At 44.1% G+C, this 23,945-nt stretch overlaps 1 protein-coding gene across 4 annotated transcripts in view; it reads left to right on the top strand.

Moving 5' to 3' along the window:
- The window catches only part of POC1A (POC1 centriolar protein A), a 78,018-nt gene extending 57,514 nt beyond the window's left edge, over nucleotides 1–20,504 (top strand). For 3 of the 4 annotated variants that reach the window (XM_064156585.1, XM_064156584.1, XM_064156586.1), the window contains 2 exons: nucleotides 7,051–7,185; nucleotides 20,218–20,504. In XM_064156585.1, coding sequence (XP_064012655.1) covers nucleotides 7,051–7,185; nucleotides 20,218–20,316 — 234 coding nt within the window. In that variant the 3' untranslated portion in view covers nucleotides 20,317–20,504. The remainder of the gene's footprint in view (nucleotides 1–7,050; nucleotides 7,186–20,217) is intronic. The other variant, XM_064156587.1, reaches the window with a different exon arrangement.
- Nucleotides 20,505–23,945: the final 3,441 nt, after the last annotated feature.

Below are 23,945 nucleotides of genomic sequence, written 5' to 3'. Positions count from 1 at the left end.
AGCTCTTACCTGTCTTGTGTAGATGCTTGGAGTTACATTGAAATCACGGTGCTAATGTATGTTGTGGTTTGAAAGTGACACAGAGTACAGGAGTAAGTGGATCAGCAGACATCCAAAGAGCAAGGTCTCTGAAACATGGGAAGAGAACATCTTATCTCTTCTGGCAGGCAGGAGCAGAGTGAGGACCTGCTCTTGGCTGGAGATAGCCAAAGTGTCACTTGCACGGGCAGGATGCTAGTATTTCTGCAAGCAAATACAAATTTCAGTCCAACTGCAGCCTCCTGTATGAGGCTGGGCTGGTTTTATCCACGTTTAAATAAGTAGGATGCCATTAGCTATTACCTCTGTTTCTTTCTTTTCTGCACCATGGTCAGCAGAGCTGGATGGTGTGATGCTGCTTCACTGAAAACACAAACCTTCCAGCCGCCTGCCTCTGCCAGTGGTTCAGTTAGACTTTGGCACAAGACCTTGGGATTTAAAGGGCTTTGAGTTGTACTTATTAAATCTTATTTTTTATTTGGGTTATCACAGACTTAATATTTATTGCTTATGGCAATACACAGGCATTGCTGTAGAGGTGTCAAGTTTTCATGTTTTCATGGCATATTTTCAGTAGTACCAATAGGGAGAAGGCTTCTGTGTGAATTGCTTCTGGCCTCTTCCATATCTAACCCAAAATACTTTTGGATGTGAAGTAAAAATAAAAGGGAAGTTATGCTCTTTTCATCTCACTTCTTTGTTTCTCCCTCTCTTTCCCTTCTCTAATTCCAACTTGAATCCCGAAATAAGAGGTAAGCAGGGATAAATTGTTTCACTAAGCAAATTTAAGTCTTATCCTATTTCTAGTTGCTACTCTCTGCTGGTCTTGGAGTACTGCGAGTCCTGAAGGATGTGAGTGCTCCAGAAACTTCAGTATTGTCTTAGGGGAGGAATGCTTTTCTACCCTAGAGAAATGTGCTTGTGCTTGAAGAGCTGTGCTCTGTGAATGATGTTCTGTGTGTAGTAGGGAGAAATGAAGTCACTTCTCAGTTTCAGCGAGTCCTCCAGTCTGGCACCATATGCTTCATCCTGGCCTTCCTGTGGAGCTTACCTTGAGGCCAATATGCTTCCACTGGATGTCACTGTTGCTCTCTGAAAACACACTTAAAGTATCAATTAACCTGTGATGAAGATGACTCTCTAAACCAGAAGGCTTTTGGTGGTGTTCCCCTCTCTCTTGGATTATTAGAATTGAGATCCAAATAAACAGTGTACACCATCTTTGGGAATTTTCTGCTCCTCTGTTTCTAGGGGAGTTTTCAGCTAAGATACTAAATTTTGTTGCTCTTCATGAATTTGAATGCATTGGATGTCTGTACTGAATTGAATACACTGGATATGTGTGTTGCTTAAAGGGAATACTGTCTTTCCAGAGACTTAAATTCAGTTAACTACATTCTCTTTAAAAAAAAAAAACCAACCAAATAAAAAGCAGCCAACCAATCCTGAAACAGATACACTGTGAAAACTGGCTTTTAGGGACTTAAAGGTAGAACTTAGGTTAGCTTCCCTGCACACTTCCACTGGAGAGAAATGAATTGAAGAAAAAAAAATTTCCTCAGGATTAAATTCTAAGAATCCTACTTACTAGTAGGTCTAAAATCCAGGGAGATGTTTGTCTTGCCAACATGCCTTCTGCATATGACTTACTTGGAAAGCAAAATGGCATTTGTTTGAGTTGTCTGTTGTTTTACTACGGATGTGTGTGTTGTGTAGTTAATACTTGCCCTGCAGCCCCTGGTTCAGCATGATGCTAGGTGGCCAGAATGCGGCTTAGCCAGAACAGCTTTTGTAGAAGGCTCAGTGAGAGACCTCTGGAATGACAGCTGATTAATTTTCCCCTTCCCCCAAGTAGTTGCACTGTGCTGTCTTTAAGTGGCTGCTATAAATAAATCACTTCTGTTTTCCCTTTGTCGCTGAGAGCTGTATTGTATTCCAAAACTGCTCATCTATTCTTCCTTTACTGCTCAGCTGCTTCTTGCCATGCTCCCAGCACTTCAACGTGCAGATGCTGTAAGCAGAGATTTGGTGGCAAATACATGGGTTGAGTTGTGCTGGATAAACTGCACACTTCAGCTCTCACTAAGTGAAACCTCTGCAGCAGAGTCATTAGTGCCTGTCTCCAGGATTCCACTGGGTTTACCTTGCAGGCAAGTCAGGTGGGGTCATGGGTGTCTGTAGCTGTGATGCTCATGAGTACCCAGGCTGCCACAAAGCCCATGCATATTTTCTGTATTTTTGCAAAGTTGTTTCAAATCCATTAGAATTTTGATCAGCAGTGGCTGGTTCACCACAAGATACAGAGTGCTGTTAGGTTAAAGGTGGCTGTAGCTTAGTCTGTGAGGGTTTCCTGGTCATTCTTGCAGACAGTAGTGGGGGGTGATTTAATCTTCTCTTCCAAAACTAGAAACTATTTCAGTCTGGGGCAATTCAGTTCTTCCTCACTTGGGTGCACATTTCCTTTCAGACATACTGGCGCTTAGGTAGTGGTAAGTGCAAGCTGTAGCCTGGTTGTTACAGGAAAGTTTCCAAGTATTTCCCTCTTTTGTTAAGATGTAAAGGGCAAAGCTTTCCCTGAAGGACCCCACAGTGTTTACCACTGTCAGCTTTCAAAGCTGCACAGAGGGTTCCGTAGCAGCAGCCTTACCACCTTCCTAACACAGCTTCAGATGGTGTCACTGTTGTGTTTGAACTAGACCGAAGTCCAGGTGGGTGCTTAGGGCCCACAGCCTATCTCTGAGCATTGCAGTCTCTATCCTGTTTTAATGAAGAAGGGTGAGTTTGAGCTCATCAAACTGTTTGTCAGCTTTCTAAAAGGAGTGTCAAACAGAATTCTGGCTATTTGTATGTAGGGTACTCATAAAAATGCCCAATCATCTGCCTTCTGCAGTCCTGCCTTTCCTTGACTGTAAAATGGAGACCTTGGCATGAAAACCTCAAAAGGATTGAAAAAAAGACCCCAAACAACATCCTGATTTTCTCCTTCATGCCATGATATGAAGACCATGGTATCATTGTTGCTCTCTGTTCACAAGGCTTGTGTTAGCTGGTAGCAGAGGAACCTGCTTTGGGTAGTGCCAATACAAAAATACCTACTTGGGCTCCTCAGCCTCTTCAGAGTTGGTGAGTGAAATGAATCTGTCGAATCAGGTCCAGCTGGATACAAATGCTGTGCTTCAGTGTGTGAAAAGGAAAGGGCTCAGTCTTTGAGATGCAGCATGCATCTCTGCCTTGGCTGAATTGGCTGTCAGCTGATCCTTTGCTGCTGTCCTGCTGCTGCTCTGTACAGCATGGGCTGCATTTACAGTTTGAAACATTTCTGTTTGTTCTAGCTGAGAGACTGCAGGCATTCTCAGTGAGCTCCACCTTGTGCTGAATGTGCCTGTGCTGAGCAAATCCAGGCTTGAGAAGCCTACCTGGATATGTCCCAAACTTCAGACTGCACCAGGGTGGGTAGGATAAGTAAGAAGCTAGAGCAAACTGGGTTCAGTTTCTCTGCTTGTTTGTGGGCAGGATTTCAAAGTGCTGTCTGTAGGTGTGGGTATTGGATACTTGGTTTTTGCACCTGCTGTGGCAGGGTAGACTGGCTAGAATGTGCTTGGGCCTTACAACTGAATATTCAAAGACCTTGGTCAGTTGAAAGCCTGCCTTTTGGAAGTCACAGTTGACATATTTTTCATTTGGTGGCTGAATGTGTCCCTAGTTCAGATGAATGAACCACCTTAGAATTTCATTGCTGAAGGAACCTGTAGGCAGTGAGTCTTCTTGGTGATAATGTCTGGTAAGGAACTTTTCAGGCATCTGTGGTGGTTGGAGTAAGGCAGTATGTTGTATTGTCATGCTTCTGTTTTTAAATGTAGATTCTGTTTTAAATGTAGTTCTGTTCTTGGGAGTGTTGCCACTGTTCAGAGTGCCTAAGGAGCTCAGGTGATCTTCGCAAAGGTGGCCTGCCTGGCTTTTCCTGGGGCTGGTACATAGCCTGTAAGCTGATCAGCAGAGTGTAGCATCTGTGACAGAAAGCTTCTGTTGCCACTGGTTTCAGCTTGATGTGATGAAGGACCACCTGACTCTGAAGGATCATCTTTGCAGTAGTGCCCTTACAAATATGGCAGACTGCAGCTTTGTGGATGGTAGCAAAAAGAGTATCAACTTGAGTTCAGCACAGCTTTTCCTGAGAAGCTGTCTGACATCTGCTATAAAGATAGATGGAGATACTATGTTGATACAGTCACTTTTCTGCTTCTGTGAGTCAGCTTGGTCTAATGGGTTTTGAAGTGGATAGCTTATCATCATTTAGGGTTTTTAAGTGCAGGTTGTAGGCAGTGTTAGCTTGCTCAAATTTCTGCTATGCTGTGGTTGACTGGCCTAAAGTCACTTCATCAAAATAGGGTAGTTAGCCTTAAAATAACAAGAAAACATGGCTTTTCATGCTCATTATCCATTGAAAAGGCAATGTTTGGGGATCTGTTTTTTTTTCTTTTGAATTTAAACAGCAAATAGCAGCTCTGCAAGGCTGTCTTTCTGTCATCTCTGCAGGCACATACTTCAGTTGGTAGACTCAGTGCATCAGTGATCAACATGTGGCTCTTGGGCTACCTGCAGCACAGGAACATCTGGAGTGTGACTTCCATGCTGAGGCTGTGCAGCGTGACCCAGAGTGTGGGCTGTGTTGGTATAGGGCCTGAAGATAATTTCTATTACCCAAGCAAGTGGGAGGAAGCAAATCAGCAGTCTGGTGTGGCTGGTACCACCTGATACACAGCCACATCCCAAACCTGCAGTGGGGTGTAGTGATCCCTGTGAAGCAGTTGTTATATCTGTCTTTTAAACCTTGCCCTTCATTTCCTACTGCTTATGCAAAAGTGGTCTTGTGATACTTGGCTGTTTGGGGATTGCTTGGTTGTCAGGATCTTGGAGAGCGAGTGGCCCTTACTAGCAGGTTTAATGGACAGTAGCAAGCTGTTCTCCTGTCAAAGCCTACTATTGCTGTGTCCTGTCCCACCCCCTGTAATCTCCACCTTCCCTGTGTAGTCACATTTTGGGGGGGTTGCAGTGTTGTTTGTTTGGCCCAACTGTAAGTCTGGACCTCAGTTTTGGCTTAAGTCAGTGATGTCCAGCAGGTTTGTTATATACACACAAATTGATATCTATGCACACACATGTGCATGTGTGTTTACATGTGTATGTGTGCATGTCATAGAATCAACCAGGTTGGAAGAGACCTCCGAGATCATCCAGTCCAACCTGTCCCCCAGCCCTAGCCAGTCAACTAGACCATGGCACTGAGTGCCTCATCCAGTCTTTTCTTGAACCCCTCCAGGGACGGTGCCTCCACCACCTCCCTGGGCAGCCCGTTCCAATGCCAATCACTCTCTCTGGGAAGAACTTCCTCCTGACATCCAGCCTATACTTTCCCCGGCACAACTTGAGACTGCATATATATCTTCATAATGAACTAAAGAGTTTGGGGGTTAAAGTTTTATGTGAGCTGGTCTAGAATCTCCTCGCAGCTTAGTTGCACATCTCGTACACCTGAAATCAAATAGAGATGAGCAGGCAAACTGATACTGCACTGGTGAGAAATGCATTCATCATGGTGGGGATAAGAGAAAAGAGAAGCAGTTCCTCATTCCTTGCTTAGGAAAAGCACATGGGGGAGAACTTTGAGACCATTTTTCAGACTGTGAGAATTTCTTGCTGCTTTGTTGATTTTAAAACTTCAGCCCTAGATGTGGGTAATAAGGGCATGGCATGGAGCCTGCATCAGGCTGTGGAGAACTAAGTTTTGACTGCTGAGATCTTGGCTTTAGATTTGAAATCTTGTCTGTTAGTGTAAATTGAGAAACTCAAATCTGCAATTGCTCAATCAATTGGCTGCCTTGTTTTGTTAATCTCTGAACTACTTTTACTGGTAACAATGCAGATAAATAATGCAAATAATCTTTGTTCTAGAAGGAAGATACCATTTTGAAAGAAAAGCAAAGGAGAATTAGTTCTCTAGTAGAGATCTACTTGTGCTTTATAAACTTAATTTATTCTGAATAAAATATTTAAGCTTGCATAACTAAAACTGTTTAAATTGAAACATCAAAGTAAACTTGTTCTTAACCTTACTGAGGAGGGAAAACCAGTTTGAGATATAAACAAAATAAGAATTGCTAAATCAAAACTGCCTTTCTTATTGCATATTACAGTGTCTTGCTTCTGCTGAACTTAGCACCAATACAGCATTCTTGCCTTCATACAACTACCAAACATAGAGTCAAAGAACAGCTTAGGTTGGGAGTGACCTCAGAGATCATCTACCATCTACTCGAACCTTCCCACCACAGGCAGGGACACCTCTCAATGAAATTAATCCACTCAAGGCCTCATCCAACTTGGCATTGAACACTGCCACAACCTCCCTGGGCAACCTATTCCAGAGTCCCACCACCCTTGTACTGAAGAACTTCTTCCTAACATCCAGTCTAAACCTACTGTCCCTCAGCTTTAAAAATGTGGAGAGAGGCTTTTACTTTAGTAATTGGACTCCTCAATTCTTAGAATTTGGGTGTCATTCTTCCATGTGGCTCCAATGAGTCTTTATTTACCTGCACAGTCCATGCCTCTGTGCTGCCTGAGCATGCCAAAGCTCTTTGCACAGAGAGAGCCTGAACCTTGCAGGATTGCTTCACGATTGGTATCTAAGATTTGCTTTTCCTGCTGGTTTAAAACTCAAACCTAAGCAAACAAACAACAAAACCAACCTCACCCAAACAAAGGAAAACCAAACAAAAACCCAAACCAGGACAAACAATAAAAATCCCTCCACCTGAGGAAGGCAGACAAGTCTGCAGCAGATTCTTGTCCAGCTGAAGCAAGAACAAACAATTCTTCTCCTTTGCCTCTTTTTAATAGCATGGACTGTCCCAGAATAAACTGTACTTTAGTGTTCACCTGCCATGAAACAGAAATCCTTGCCCTGTTGTTTGCATCACAGTAGCAGATGATGTCTTTTTCTTTCTCTAGCAATCAGAAACAGATTGTGGTGTTAATGAAACAACAACTCAGGATTCCAGTGGGAATGATGAGCAGCAAGAGAAGGAGAGCTCTCTGGCAAATACTTTGGAGCTTCTTAAGGAACAGCTGCTTATTCTGACCCAGGTATGCTTTGCTCTCTAATTTTACAGTGAAAAAGGTACCTCTGACTGGAAGAACTGGGAATGTTTTACAATGCTTTCATAGAATAAATGCAACTATTTCAAAATTTCTACTTTTTAGTAGCTTTTTTGATAAATCTGTCTTCAAAATCTTCCTTTTTCTGCTTGTCAGCTTACTTTTATCAGTTCCTTCACTGACTTTCATCTCAGGCCACACTCTTACCCCAGTTCCTTTATGTTGCAGTGTAGCAGAGCACTACTTGAGCCAGCTCTAGTACCTTGTGCTATTAGCCAAGGTTTATCTCAGGTGATGCTCAGAGGGGCTGGCAGTAGGACTCTGTTTTGGTGAATTATCTGTCTTTCTTCCCTCCCCCACTATGCTGCAATCTATAGGTAAACTCTGTTCAAATCCTGCTCCTTTCCCCCACCCAACATTCACCTACACAGTCCAATTTCTGCAGTGTTCTCCACCCGTCAACAAGTCTGGGCTCTTTTGTGCTTCATCTCTGAAACATGCTTCTCACCCACAGGTAGTGAACAGCTAATGCCTTGCTTAAGCATTAACATACAGTCCTTCCCAGTCACTAAGTAGTATTTGAACAGTGTCAGCCATTAATGGTGATCTTCACACTGTGTGTTTACTTCAGAATATTGGGGGTGCAGCTATTTTTGTTTAACTCAATAGCTGCTTATTGCTCCTCTGAAGAAATTCCATTTCTGATTGCTGTCTGGGGCTGAATTACAGCACTTCTGAGGTATGTGAGAAGCAGGGAGAAAGCATGGGACAGTAAACATTGGTGATCTCCTATAGATGAGGCCATGGCTGTAAGATGGGAAAATCTGTGGGAGATTTTTTTTCTGTGAGTTTTGAGTGTTTCTGAGAAGAACACAAGCAGGTCTTGAACACTTGGTATTGAACAGATTGATTACTAATCTATGTTACCTCTCTGCTCTTGAGAAGAAGGGTACCCTTGTCAAAAAGGGTAAGATAATGGGTTGGAGAGCCTGTCAAGTGATTGAAGTAAGACTGATACAGGGATGAAAAAGCGCTCCAGGACTACAGACAGTTAAAATAGTGTAGGGTGAAACTCAAAAGGTATTTAAGTTCATTTGACAGATGGGCAGGGAACACTTTCCTGCGATCTCTAAAACATGGAGCACTGGAGCAGAGGGGAAAAAGCTTTGTATGACACGAGACCCTCATGATTGTGAGTAAAATGCAGCCCAGTGGATGCACAAAATATTACTGTATTTGTCTCCCTGGTAAGTCTGGAATGCAGATGTTGCCTTTCCTTCCACTAGAGAGGTGATTCTGCCATTTTGCTTTGGTGAGACTTCACCTGGAGTACTGTGTACAGGTCCAGAGCCCTCAATACAGCAAGAACATAGATCTGATGGAGTAGGTCCAGAGGAGGGCTACGAAAAATGATCAGGGGCTTGGAACACCTCTGCTGTGAGGACAGGCTGATGGAGCTTGGGTCGTTCAGCCTGGAAAAGAGAAGCCCCCAGGGACACCTAATAGCAGCCTTCCAGTACCTGAAGAGAGCCTACAAGAAGGCTGGAGAGAGACTGTTTCCAAAGGCCTGTAGTGATAGGTCGAGGGGCAAGGGCTTCAAACTAGAGCAGAGTAGATTTAGATGAGGTGTTGTTAACAATTTTTTTGCCATGAGGGTAGTGCAACACTGGAACAGTTGCCTGGGTAGGTAGTTGAGGCTCTGTCTCTGGAGATATTCAAGGTGAGGCTTGACAGGGCTCTGGGTAACCTGATCTAATGGAGGATGTCCTTGCTGACTGCAGTGGGGGTTGGACTAGATGCCCTTTGGGAGGGCCCTTCCAACCCAAACTCTTCTATGATTCAATGGTTACATAAGTCAGATCCACACTTCTGGTGATGGATATGTGATGGCTCCTTTTCAGCTTCATAGGTGCAGTAAACTGTGTGTATGGAAACCAAACTGGATAGAAGTAATGAAACATCTTTTGGGAAGATATTGTGTAACCATAGAAGAGAGAAATTGAGCTCAGTGGGGGAGGAATAAATTAGTGGATTATAGGATAAAATTGAAAAAAGGCCTTAATTAGAGTAAAAAACCTAAACCGCTGGCCTGAGTAATTCTGCATTCAGCTACCTTTTACCTTTGTGTAACTTCTTTTGCCATGCTTTAAACTCTTAATTTCCCATTGGTTCTAATCTTTGTATGTTTCAAAGCATTTGTACAGGTAGATGTTCCAAACACTGTCAGAGTGCTTTCATAATTCTTGCAGGTTTTTATATGTAACACACCAAACACATGCAGGGAAATGAACCTGGAAGAAGTTCTCTCATTAAGGAAGAGGATCCTCAATGGGGAGGGATTCAGGCAGGAAGCAAGGCAGAGCCATGGGAGGTAACTTTGGAGAGCATCTGCTTGCATAGCTAAACTTTTTGGGTTTTTTTCCAGTGCTGATGTCCTGTAACAGGAGAGAATGCAGCTTTGGCAGAGCCACTGTTACCCCTCTTTCATGCAAATAGTGATGATTAGGAGCTACAGTGTGCTGATTTGCTAGCAGAGGTCATAGATTGGCTTAGCCTGGAAGGGAACTCAGAAGTCATCTACTTTAACCTCTCTGCCATGGGCAGGGATGCCTTTCAACTAGACTTGGATGCTCAAGCCCTCATCCAACCCGGCCTTGAGCACCTTCAGGGTAGGGGCATCCGCAACCTCCCTGGGCAACCCATTTCAGAGTTTCACCACCCTTTTACTGGGAGCTTCTTCCTAAGATCCAGTCTAAACCTACTTGCTCTCAGCTTAAAACCATTCATTCTTGTCCCATTGCTAGAAACCCTTATGAAAAGTTCCTCTTCAGCCTTCCTGTGGGATCCTTTGAGGTACTGGAAGCCAGCTCTAAGTTCACCCCACAGTCTTGTCTTCTCCAGGCTGAACAAGATCCAAAAGAAATGGAAACAGTGGGTGGTGGTGTTGGGTTGGTTGTCTTTCTGGGGCCTTTCTGCCAAAGCTCCACTGAGTGCAGCTCCTTGCATGTAGCAGATTCAAACCAATGTGTGTTTTGGACCTGCTGATGTCTTTTTGTGAAAAGAGCACACCACTGCTGCTTCAAAACCAGAGGATAAAAGCTTTTAGAAATAATCCATAGCAGGTGTCAGCACTTGAAGGGCTGAAGCTGCTCCTGGTTCTCTGCTATAAATCATTTGTTCATCATTCCTGAGTGTTGCTTGGTTAAATAGAACGCCAGAGGCATAAGTAGAGCCATACAGTTGAAGGGAAAGGACTGTCCCAGTGATACGGAGACACAGAAAACACACTTGGATGTCTTCCTGTGTGATCTGCTCTAGGGGATCCTGCTGTGACAGAGGGGTTGAACTAGATATTTTGAGATCCCTTACAGCCTCTAATGTTCTCTGATTTTCAGAACCCCTCTGATACAGTCCACAGGACTTTCAGGAATATGATTTGTTAGCTTTGTGGAAGCTTGGGTATATTTCTGATGTAGTACTCAGAGTTCTGTCACTCCTTGTTATTGTTTTAGTTTCCAACATTGTGTAAACATGATGTAATGTACCAGTGGGGAAAGCATAAAGTTGTGATAAACTGTTTTGGAAAATTATGCAGATACAAACCTCATTTATTCTCCTAATGCTTTTTTTCAGGATTTATCATGTAGTAGGGTGAAAGTGAGCAAGTACTAAAAATTTCTGCTGAAAAAGGTAATAGAAAGACATCAGCTGAAAGCTGTCATCCCCTGCCAGTGCCCAGCTTTGTTCTCAGCTGTGTGCTGGAAGCCACATTGTCTGCCACTCACTGATTATCAGTATCTACCCTCTGCTGACAATGATGAAGTGGAGTGTCATGTACTTGGAGGCAGCAGGATTGTTTATAATCCCTGAAGAGGTCTCTTCCTGACAGGCACCAATAGTGAGTAGCAGCACAGAGGCTGTGCCCTGCACAGCAGGATCCACTTGAGCAGACCTGCTCCTTCAGTTAAGCACTTCAGCTCTTCTTACAGAAAAATGGATCAGAATAAACTCGTGGCTGTTGTATGCTGGAGCTAGCAGTAACTGCTGCAGCAAATAGATATGGGGCTCTGAGATTCACAAAGCTTCATTTTTATTTGTTGACTTTGTGTTTTCATTCTTTAGGGGTTTGGCAGCTTCCTTTAATCTGGTCTTTGATTCAGTGAAATCTTCTCTTCTTCGCTGCCAGGACATCTTTCCTTTTACTTGTAAGGAAATGGTCTGCTGTGACCTGACAGGATCTTTGTGTTTTTTTCCAAACATGGTTTGTGTCTGGCCAGACTTCACATGCAAATAGAGTCTAAGTTAATCTTTGGTTGCAGAAGAGCAGCACATGCTAATAATTCTGCTGCCTTGAAGGATGGAGTGAAGTTGAATCTCTGACATAAGCTGGTTGTTTCCCATAGTTATGAATTCCATAAAGATACTCCGATGCACCTTTTCAGGAAGGCAGGCAATTCAAATCTGGCAAAGGAATGAGGAAGAGGAGAGTAATGAATGTAGACTGCTCTGCTCCTCCCTTTCCTGCAGCATACTATCTCGTCAGTGCCTCAGTGTTTAAAAGTCCTGTTCTTTATTGGTGTTTCAGAGATGTGAAAAGGAGGAATCAAAGGCTGGATCTTAGTGCCTGTAAGAGGAGATGGGCTGATTATTTCAGCTTAAAGGGAAAACAGGGTGATTTTATCTCTTGGAGAGTTTCCTGGAACAGGAAGGTGTGTTTTGACTGAAACACAGATGAGACAGCTGCTAATAGTTTCCTTGTTCAAATGCAGTTTCTACACTCGAAGCTCAACTGCATTTCTGAATGAAGTAACCCTCTTGGCTGCAGTGGAAAACTTGGCATTTGCAGTGATCAGAGAGCTTGTATACTCCTGCCCTCAATGTTCACTCTTCACCCACTAGTGGGCCGTGGGGACCAAGGCAAAAGCTGCTGCTTTTACGTGGGGAGGAAGATGTCTGCTCCAAAGGAAGAGTTCAGAATCAGGTTAGCATAAAAATTTATAAATAGCTGCCATCATCCACCTACAGAAAACAGCTTTATATACTTCCCCAAGCTAATCTGACATTGAAACTGGGAGAAAACAACACTTTGGAATGGAGAAGACTAATAAAACTGTAAAATAATCCAAGTCTGAACTGAAGGGCAGTCTAGCTCCTGTGAGATTAAAGAAGTATTTCACTCCAGAAAAGCTCATAGAGGGAGGGAGGGGGAGAATTTTTTACAATTAAATTCTTTATTGTTAAAAAAGTGACTTGCACCAAAGTTGCTTTTTAATTGAAATTGAAAATGGTTGTGTGTGGTGCTTAGAATGAAAACAAGTTACATCAGATTTGTTATTCCTGAGTTGTTTGAGATGTGGGCTCTAAAGCCTGTGTTGTTCAGGAACAAATGTGACCCCGCGCTAATGAGAGGTATTGAATGTAGATGAAACAACTGCTGTAGTAAAAGAAATGCCTTTATGACCTCAAGTAGTTACAAATCGAGAAGAAAGTTGGTGGCTTTTTGTAGTTTTAGGTGGTGGTGGTGTTTGGTGGTCTCTCTTTTTGTAAAGGGGGGGCTCCTAAGTGCTGCAACCTCTGGTTTGTGCAGATGTCTTAGTTTCCATGTTGCTTTCAAGGCCTGAACACCAACTGCCTGCAGGTGGACCCAACACCCAGGATGAAGTCCACAGGCAGTTTTTACTTTAAAATAAATGGTTTGAAATCCACAACACAAAATACTAATAAGAACAGTTCCCATCTGAAAAATCTGTGACATGCCAGATGAGCTTGGCTTTTAAATCTTGATTGAAGGGGTTTGACTCGATTCAGAAGAGATGTTGAGATACTGGAACGTGTTCAGAGAAGGGTGACGAAGCTGGTGAAAGGCCTGGAGCACAGCCCTGTGAGGAGAGGCTGAGGGAGCTGGGGGTGTTTAGCCTGGAGAAGAGGAGGCTCAGAGGTGATCTCATTGCTGTCTACAACTACCTGAAGGGAGGTGGTAGGCAGGTGGGGTTGGTCTCTTCTCCCAGCAACAGAACAAGGAGACACAGTCTCAAGCTGTGCTGGGGGAGGTATAGCCTGGATGTTAGGAGAAAGCTCTTCACAGAGAGAGTGATTTGCCATCATCACTGGAGGTGTTGAAGAAAAGACTGGATGAGGCACTTAGTGCCATGGTCTAGTTGATTGGACAGGGCTGGGTGGTAGGTTGGACTGGATGATCTTGGAGATCTCTTCCAACCTGCTTGTTTCTATGATTCTACGACTCATAAGAAGCAGCCTCTCTACCATCTTTTGGAGATGCAGTAGCTTTGATCCCTCACTCAAAACCAGTGAAGTTCCCTGGTTGTTGCCAGTCATCTGTATAATGTCAGACCTATTTTTTCTGAAACTCTCTTCCAAAATACACTTGTTACAAAATCTCGAAGCCTCAAATTGGAAATAGATTTTTTTTCTTCTAGGAGTGCCTAAATGAAACCACTTCTAGGGATCTTGCTGTGCTAGTGTGATACAGTCTAAAGACTGACTTCTCAGAAGTGCTGATCATTTCCCTGGAAGTTCACAGGACCTTCATTTCCCATTATCCTTCAATGGGAGGAATACTGAACGCCTCCCACCATTTGTTTTCACCAGCAGGCCGTTAAAGTTAATATAAATTACTACTCAGCTATTGGGTTAGTTTAGCTGAGTGATTTGCATCCTTTCAGAGAAATATCAGTTGGCAGGGGAAGGATTTGGGAAGTCTTTGTGGTTGGGGGAGACCTGTAGTCAATTTGTACTGTAATTTCTGTATTGTGTGGTTACTCTCATGGTACATACTTGGGCATTTTGTTGTAAGTCATCATAACTTGCTGTGCTTTCATGCTGGGTGGTGAATCTTGAAGTCTTCTGACTTTTTTTGCTGTGCTGGTCTAGTCCCAAGAGATCTAGGTGCTCTGTACCAGGGAAGTTGCCTGTACCTGTGGTGGAGTTTGCAGCCATTCTCTTTCAGAAACTTTCAAGATCCGTTCCAAGTGCCATGGCTAGTTTTGGCTGATCAGCTATCAAGAGTGAAGCAACAGCAAAGTGTAATGTGTTTTTAGGAAGAGGGCTGTGGGTGGAAAGACTCCACTACAGGTGGCTTGTGTGCCTTTGTGAGCCCATGCAGAAGAAACTGGCAAGCCTCTGGCTCATCTTCTTTGTTGCTAGGATTCTTTGATACAGAGGACAACATCCTTTTCTTTCCTCCAGCGTCCCTTTGCTCACTGTTGCTGGTCCTGACCATGCAGTTTGGGTGGGTGAAGTGGTTGATATGAGAATTTCTGGGTGCTCTGGTATGGTTTTCCTATCGTGAAAGGCACAACAAGCGCTGCAAGGAATAGCTTATCATTGCTGTGCTGTATCTATTGCATGAGCAGACTGAAGTAGCTCCTATAATTTAATGAAAGGATTGATTAACTGTGATTGAAGCACTGCAGAAAGTGGAGTTTACTGGGAGGTGGAAGAAAAGTTGGCAGCTGATAGTTACAGAATCAGTGGTCTGGATTGGAAGTGACCTTAAAAAAGACTACTTGGTTCCAATGCCCCTGCCATGAGCAGGAAGGGTTCCTGCTACATTGTGTTGCTCAGGGCATCATCCAGCCTGGTCTTGAACGCTTCCAGGCAATGAGGCATTCACAGATTCTCTGGGCAGCCCATTCTAATTCCTCACCACACTCACAGTAATAGTAATGAGGGGCTAGCTGAGCAATAACGGGTTTGAATTTTGTAACTGCCTACTTCCTTCTTGCTGTGCTTTGGGCTGCTGAGTATTAATAGTTCACTGCTCGTCAAGTATTGTGAGTAGCACATATCAGTTGGCTGAAGAGAGCTGGTGGGACTTTTTGCTGTTGTGCCCTGCACTAGAGAAGAGACATCGAGGTTATTCAGATCTAGAGCTCTTTGTAGGGATCCTGCTGATGTGATGCTAGATGAATGTGCAGAAGTGTACTAAGGGCACTTGCGATACTTCCTAACCCACATCTATTCAGCAGCACTGACTGATGCATTCCTGTCTAGCCACACTGCAGCTCAGTGTTTTGTAGTAATGAATATAAAGATTTGTGGAACTATAATACAAAGGTTTGTTACAAATAAACCCAGGAAAAATTATGAAGTTGAAGTAATGAAAGACTGAGGGGAAGACTGAAGCACTGTACGAGCTGCTAACTTCATTCTGAAATAGCACACTCTGTAAAGCAGCCTGGTGTGAAATATTCTCTACAGATAGGCTTTGTGAGAACTTCGAGTCTGCATTCAAAGCAGCTGAGATGGTGAGTAGCTACAGAACTTATGTAAAATGTCTCTAGGGTAGCAGATCTTGTTTTAGTTTGAGCAGATGAGGAGCTATCACTTCTTTAGAAATCATTTAAAACAAAACTAAGCAGAACTACAACAAACCAACCCACCTTAGTTGTGCATTTGATTTCAAATTAAGGCCTTAGCCACCAGGATAAGGCTTGGCCTGACATGCAAAAAGGCATGTGTTCATTTGCTACAGAAAGTGTTACTAACTCTGGCTTCATACCTTTCTGCTCTCCAGAATCCAAGGCTTACTTCCCAGCCTTGAAAATGTTTCTGAGTGTGCTGAGTATCTGTAGCTGTTTCAGATCCCATCTCAAAGCTGCTTAAGGTCTGGCTTGTGAAGGCAGGCTAGCTTGCTTTGAGTGTGGTTAGTAGTAGCACAGGGCTCTGCTTTGAGTTTCCTAGGTGCAGTGGTTGAGAGTGACAGCCGCCTGAAAGCAAGTCAGGACACACTTAGTACAATAGGAGGAATGGCTGCTGCTTGCCAGACAGGCTCATGCTTGAACTTGAGTGACTTTTGCTGCTCAGGCTCTTCCATGAGCTTTTTAATCTGCAGCTGCTGTTTGGCATTTTAAATTATTGTTGGTGGAAGGAGCTGTATGGTTTTTATTTTAACCTGTAATGCAAACTCCTCCTGCAGCAGTTTGTTTCACTCACTCATTGCATTCATTTAGGGAAAAGGCTGCCAGGCTTAATTTACCTGGATGCTTGGTGATTCCTCTGTCTGTGCAGGACTTCACACATGCCCTGGGCTGTAGATCATGGATATTGGTGGTGTCATTGTAGTGATGCACATGCAAGAGGTGGGACCTCTCCTTGTCGATGTTACTCACTTTCATTGGTGCATATAAAGGTGAGAAACTGTACTGCTTTCTTCCAAGGCTCTTCTAGTACAGGGAAGTAACAGGTCTCCTCAGTGCTGTGGAGAAAGGGATTTTGTTATGAAATAGGAACAGGAGTGCCAATGTAATGCTTTGCCTGCACATAGCCAAGAGCACACCTACTCTGCAGTCAGTGTGTGGGGCTGTCTCTCGTAAGCTCAGCCAAACTGTTGTTGTCTGAGTAACTGTTGTAGATTGCCACAACAATTGGTTTTGGGGTCCCACAGTTACTGGCTGCTGGAGTAGTGTTATGTCCCCCATACTGTTATGTGTGCTAACTCCATCAGAGCTGGTGTGAGTGATGTGTGCTGCTTGCAGGGCAGGAGTTGTGCTGTTTTGCTTGCAGAGTAGACATCCCTTAGCGGAGAGAGTCTGACTTTATTCCACTCTTCTGTGCTCATTTCCACTTTGCCCCAGCTCTGGGTTAGGCACAGCTTTAGTTAGTGAGCAGCCATCTGTCTTGCTGCATCTCTGCCCTGACAATGACTTGCACCGCTACTGAAGAGGGTTGCTGATGGCCTCTGCTTGCTTACTCTGAAGTCTGCTTTTCAAGTTTCCTTGGCAGTGGTAGAACTGGTTTCCGTTGTCATTCCCTTAGCACCTGGTTCCCATTATCTGTAGCCCTCAAATGAGACAGGACTGATTGCCTCTTCAGGGCCACTGCAAAAGCCTCAACCCTGAGGCTAGTGGTTCTTAAACCGTCTCTGCTCTCTAATCAGAGGGAAGCATTTAATGGGGCTAAGGAAAAGATACTGATGAAAGCATCTTGGAACAGCATCACAAATCACTACAATTTGGCTTGAGGGAGTTAAAACAACATGGAGGAGTGGCACAAGGGGGTTGTCAATGTGTGAGCAGGACTGCTGTGTGCTTCAGTTTGAGGTGTCCTGGGGAAGGTAGAGTTGAATATTTCTTAGAACTTAAATAGGAGACATCATTTTTTTGAGAAACAGCAACCACCAGATGTGAAAGCAAACTCCACAAACAAAACCCAAACCAACACAGTTTCTCATCAACATTTCCAAAGAGAACCCCAGGTGCTTTCTGGGCTGAGTCAGTGGAGGTGAATGAATTCATGTTGCAGATAGCTGTAACTTAAGTTTTCTTCTGTGTTAAAAATGCCACATTCTGTTCTCGTGTCCATAATAGTGCTCAATATATTAGTGCAGTGCTAGAAGTGCGCTTTAAAAATATTAATGGGTTGATCTTTCATCTACTTTAAGTCTAAGCTGCCAGTTTGAGCCAGGGCTTCAATAAATTCTGCAGCATTTGCTCCCAGGTGCATAATGGAGACACACACTCTGCTCCTGACGCAACAGCAAGCCCAGGTCTTGCCACAGAGCGATGACACAAGTGTGAACCTGCTGCAGTGAATCCTCACTGAATTTGGCTGATGGTGTGTTCCTCCTTGGCTTCATGGCTTGCTCCCTTCTGCAAAGGAATAGCACAGCTGTGCAGGAGTTGCATGGGTGCTGTTTAACCTGCCGACTGACGAGGCCCTACTGTATAAATAGCAGCATGGAAATGTTGTACAACTGTCAGCTGCTAATAAAGGAGCTTTTCTTTTATGTGTCAGTTATGATATAGCACTAATAGCAGCTGGCCAGTAGTTGTGCTTTCCCTTACCTTCCTATGATGTCAGATGCCCTGTGTGTTTTGGGCATCATATATTCAAGTCTAATAGACTGTAGTCATCAGTTCCTACTTTGGACTTCCTGGATTTCATTTCTGACTACTACTTTTCCACTTCTAGTTTCCAAAAAACACTCACTCTGAGCTCTCTGCTTATACTTACATTCAATTTCCATTCCAATAAATATTTTCCTTACAGCTTTATTTCTCAAATTCAACACTTTCTGAAACCTGCTTTGCTTGAGCTTAGTCTCAGAGTGCCGAGTGTAACAGCACTGAACTTGTATCGGTAGGACCACAGTGGCAGTAAATTATGGGATACAGGAAATTGAAGGAATCTGGGACTTTGCTTCTGCAGAGCAGTGTGACCAGGACATTAATGCAGTCGATTGTCTTTCTAAAGGAAAATTGATGCAGCGTTTCCCCCCTGCACCCTTTTTTACTGAGTCTTGAGTTACTAGTTCTCCCTTTTGAGATGGAAAAGCCAGGATCCCTACTGCTTTTCATTCTCTCTCTGGTTGCCTGCAGGATAAGATCTTTTGCTGTAAACCCCTGGCAGACATTCAGCCTGCTGTGTCCTGCCCTGAGTAGCATTACCCCTGACCTTGGTAAGACAGCCAATAGGCAAGAGTGGGGCTGGATATGAAAAAGATAAAATCTTTCCTCCTTTGAGTTGGGTATCAAGGCTTCCCCTGGCTCTGAGGCATCTGGGATGTTACCTGCTGGCTCCACAACTTCTCTTCTGGTTCTCTGTGTGCTACAGTTCCTGTGCCTTAGAGGAGTTAAAAGCTCAAATGAAGCTGGCACTGTAACCCACAGGAATATTGAAGCAAGGCAGGACTTTTTTTTTCAGTGAAGCTTTCTACAGTTGCAGCAATGCTGTATTAGGCAGCAGGAGTTGCCTCTTCTGCCTTGTCACAGGTCAGGGGCATGTGGGGTAGAAACAAACTTTGAACTGTTCCCGGAGGAGGAGTATGCATTCTGGTGAATGCTGTGGTGCACAGCCCTTTCTGACTTTGTTCATATGTGATCTTGCAAGATGGCTTTGCCATAGTGCTTGGTGTTGTTTTTACTACGTCTGTTTTCTCTTCCCCTCCCCTCGTTTATCTCATTCCCTAAATCATTTTACGGGAGACTTTTCCTAGTCTCAAGTGGCCACAGCCAAGCTATTTCCTCTCTTTGTGCTTTAGCTTCCCCAGCTGTAAAATGGGGGATAATGAGACCTGCTTGCTTTTGTCAGGCACTTAGAGATGTGCTTACGAAATGTGCTATTAAAAGGCTTTCTATGTATAACTTCTATACAAACAGCGGTTGTCCAAGTTTATTTGAATTACTTTAATAAAGTCCAGGGTTCTGAACATCCTTTGTTTAACAGAGGATGTTATTTATGCAGTAGAAACGCTCCAAATGTGAAGCTATTGATTGTTGCTGATAAGTTTATGGATATTAAAGCATTAAATCATCACTGCCTATTATCGGCTGTTCCGGTGTCTGTGGAAGCTGAGAGCAGTTGTGCATAGTTAGGTCCCTTGGTTACCTTGGAGTGATCAATAGAAGGTTTTCAGCAGGGGCTTTTATTGCCACGTGATTGAAATGTTCTTCCTGTACATGGTGACTTCAGCTGGAGGAGAAAGATACAACCATCCTTTCTGGGGTAACTGGATTACACAGAAATATTTCAGCTTCCAGCTGAGGTAGACATTGCCACTTGGAGTTTCAGCTCCCCTCCGTTGCCTCTTGCACTGCCTTACACTGAAAGGGTTTTTCTTCCCTGTCCTTGTGCTTGTCCAGCAAGTTTTGTGTGTTTCATTTGTAGCAGATCAACAGCACTTAGGAAAGGGGGGAAAGAGTTGAAAGCAGAGGCAAAGCTAGACCTGGACAAACTGTTCAGAACCTCTGTAGGGGTTAGTAAGAGTGTCTGGTGGCTCATAAACATAGAAGAACATGTGCATAAGAGGAAATGCAGAGCCCAATCTGAAAGCACTGAAGGCCAAAAGGGATGCACAGTGTTGTTGGTAGGAGAGCTTTGTGTCCTGCTTCTCTGAAGTCATGTTGGGCTCTGCCCTGCTGAAATGCTGATACTAGAATTACAGCCCTGAAATACCTCAAAATACTCTTATGAATTCAGTATTTTATTACCCACTGAGAGTACAGTTACATAGCCTGTCTTTGTGGGCACCTCAACAGCAGCTTTCATTTTGTTTTGCAGACAGTTTCCATCCTGGAGCAGAGGCTGACACTCACAGAAGACAAGCTGAAGGAATGTCTTGAGAATCAGCAGAGCAGAAAATCATTCAGAACAAAATGAGTTGACTTCCTGAGAGATGGGAGCTGAGGGCATGGGGAGGTTTGGAGTTGTTTTGTGTTCCTAACAGACTGTGTTTGACTTGCTTTAACAATTTTGAGTGCAATCTATTTTTTCAGTTGAGTGTTTTGGTATCTCTAAAAGAGCTTTGCTGTTTTACTAAAATAAAAGGAATATTTTATTCATAAGTATGGATGGAGATGGGGTCTCCTGTGTTTTCTGGTGATGCAGCAGCCAGTGTGTGGTCTCAGTTACATCTCTCCTGCCTTCGGTGCTGCTGGGTTAGATATTGAAAACGTTGTAAAACTTGGAGCTGCCAGATGTTTGGCACAGGCTGCATTAGACCTGTTGCTGAGATTTCTACTGGCTGTAGGTGACAAGCTAAGAGCTCCCATGGTATTTCAGGGAATTCATCTCTCTTCTCAGACCATCATGAACAAGTGAGGTTCCGACACAACCAGCACCTGGAAAAGTGTCTGTCTCACCAGAGTCCCAGGTGGTGCCTGGCAAATCTGACATGGAGCAGTTCAGACCCTGCATGGTGTTTGTGCAGAGGGGATTTATGTTCAGTGGTGGGGTTTAACCTGCTCCCTTGTGCAGTGTATGAAGAACAGTTGCTTGAGTCTGGAGGAGGGGCCCTGGCAGGTCCAATGGGGATGGATTCCAAGCAGGCTTTGCTTTGTCTACTCCTTAAATTAAAGGCAGAGGAAAGGCAATAAAGTAACCGAACACTTGCTCTGTTGTAGAACTTCCGTTTTCTAGTGCCAAGTTCTCTTTAATTTTCGGTCATTTTGCAGATGTTTTCACAGTGCAATAGCTCACAGCTCTCACCCAGCTCCCCTCATCACTCTCCCTGACTTTTGCAGGGCTTAGCAGGTGTTCAGTGTGTAGCTGCACAGGAATTTGGACTGCTGGGAGATCCTGTTCTCCAGCACATCTTCTGCAAGCACTCACTGGCGGTCTCCTTTCTTGCAATAAACTGTTACCCACGTTCCTGGAGAAATGAGCTGCTGGAACTTGAGCACTTCAAGGTTCATGAAACTCCTCACCGCTGTTTGTCCCTACCCTTGTTGTCCCCCTGTTGCCACTGCTTGCCAGCTTTGCACTGCTTCCAGGGCCCCTGTCTCCAGATGTGCTGTGGGCATGCTGGAAGTTTGCCTGAGGACTGAATGGCATCTGTATTTCACACGGAGCTTAGCAGTTCTCGGGGCCAGCCCCTGTGGTTTGGATTTTGAGTTGGGTTGTCTGAGTGTTTGTGGAGTTTTTTTGTCATTGTTTTAACACCTGTTTCTGTTGCAGGCTGTCTCTGCTAGTGCAGCATGTGGATATTATTACTACTTGTCCCATCTGGGTGAAGCTGTTCACTTTTCCCTGCCATCACCAGGAAGCTTCTGGACTTCTTTCTTCCTGGTACTTTCTACATCTCCAATAATGCCTTGGTGGCATTATCACAGCCTGTCACTTTCATTTGCAGGAGGCTGAGAGTTTTCTCATTTCCATGTGTATTGGGCTGACTATAACACTGAGTTTCTCCCTGCTCTGCCACAGCCTGTTTGTTTTCTGTTTCCAAGCTCCCAGCCTGGTAAATCATCATTTTCTCTTAGATTGCACTAATGGAATCAATTCAGTGATGTTCTTCAGGGCTCTTTCTGCAAGCTTTCAGTGGCTTTCCACTGAGGGACTGACATCATTTTCATTGAAATGAGCCTATGCTGTGAGGCAGGTGGGTGGGAGGAGGGAACTCAAAGGTAGTGTGGCCAATTTGCTGCTAGGCGAAGACTGCTCCTGCCTTGAGTACTGCTGAAACAATGGCAAAAATCGGCTGCAAGAGCTTAATTTATTGTCTTTATACTCAGTGTTGTGAATTGACCTTTGAGCTGGGGTGGGAAGAAGGAAAAAAAAGCTATTCCAACACTCATTAATTTTTTAAGCTTCAGTTTAAAAATAGCTTTTGCTTCCTTTTAATGTGTGGTTTCTAATGTCCTAGAGACCACAGAAGCAATTTGTATATAGTGTTTTGGGGAGAGTGGCAATACAAAAGACTTGGGCACATTCATTATAGGCACATTTTGCTCTCAGATGTTCTGAGTGGATCCATTTGTAGGCTTTGATTGCATTTCTGAAGCAGATGCGATGCTCAGGTGCTGAAGGGCAAGCTGGTGGGATGTAGGGAAAGTTGCTTTTCTGGACTCAACTTCTTAAAAGCACTCACTTGATCAATGCAACATTATGCTGTAGAGGTAACCTGGGGTGGATGGATGTGGGGAGTCAGGAGAGGGAGTTTTAACAGCCTCTGGATGATGTAGGTGGTAAGAGAACTTTTCCTGATGGTACTCTTCATCAGCAATCAGTTCCTTGTCCCATATCTTAGCAGCTTGCTGTCTCTCTGCATTTCCTCTCTTTACAGCCTCTTCCTGAAGTATGGTATCAGGGGTTTAAAATGCACCAGCACTTCTAAAAGGTGGCTGTTGCTTGAGAAGCAGGCAAGGTGTGGAAAAAAACAAGATTTACATTAAAATCCTTGTGCTCAAACGTTAAGTGATAACCTCAAAAAGAAATCAGGACTTCAAAGCCTATTATTTGTCTTGTCCCTAGGCTCCATGCCTGACTGTTACCACTAAACACCCTGGGTTTTGAGAACTGAGGGGCAGTAGCTTCTGGAGTTAAATCCCCTTTTAACTTATTTTTTTGACTTAGTTGCATCTGCAGTAACCGTTTGTGAAGCCGCTCACTTGGGGGAGCAGTGGAACAGCCAAGTAAGGAGAACGTTTTCTCTGCTTGGGTTCTGTGCTGCGTGGGGATATATCCTACCTTGGGAACAGTTTGTGGTGAGCTCTGCACGAGTTGGCTACAAAGAGTTAAGGATTTTGTTTTGGGTCTCCGAGGCATGCTGGAAGCCAAGTTCTTAAAAAAGTAGTTTAATTTGTTGCCGTTGCATTTGCCAGATGCATGACCTCACTAAACTTTCAGCAACAGTTCTTTGTGCTGAGATTGGCCCCTGGGGAGCTCGGTGCTGCTGCAAACGGCTTTTTGGCTGCTCTGAGTATGGAGCATGTTAAACACAACCATGATCTGTGAAAAAGTAAGAATCTTCGAGCACTGCCCACTTTCCTTCCTGTCTGGGAGCTGGAATTGGACAGATACCACAGCAGAGCTCGTAACTGAATCTGCAAAAACACCAGAGTGCTGTGGTATTGACTCCTCCGGCTGCCAGGTGGCAGAGGTGGCCAGGAGCAATCAGTGGATGGGAGTCTGCCAGCTACCTAGAAAATAAAACGCAGCCATCCTCTAAGTATTTGGGCTAAAACTAGCCAGCCTTGTGGCTCGGATCGCTACTTATGTAACCTCTTTGAAGGGCTGCTTTTGAGCAAGTGTTTGCTGAAACAGGAGTGAGTAGGAGGGGAGGGAAGTGCACCGTTTTGCAAAGGTTTGTCAGCGGTGATGTGAGAGCAGGGCTGCCTTGCTTCTCTTGCTCTTAGAAGTGGTTGGTCTCCAAGTGCTTCTTCAGTGACATGACCTGATGGGCTCTAGTTTTGGGAAGGAAATGTGATGGGAAAGAAGATTCTCTGTTGATTATTTGTGTGTATTTAACCTGGATGTAGCGTGGTGTAGGAAGCTTCTTGTGTGTTTGT

Source organism: Pogoniulus pusillus, chromosome 16 (genome assembly GCF_015220805.1).
Source record: "Pogoniulus pusillus isolate bPogPus1 chromosome 16, bPogPus1.pri, whole genome shotgun sequence".
Lineage (NCBI taxonomy): Eukaryota > Metazoa > Chordata > Aves > Piciformes > Lybiidae > Pogoniulus > Pogoniulus pusillus.
This window is presented reverse-complemented; position numbering and strand designations above follow the sequence as displayed.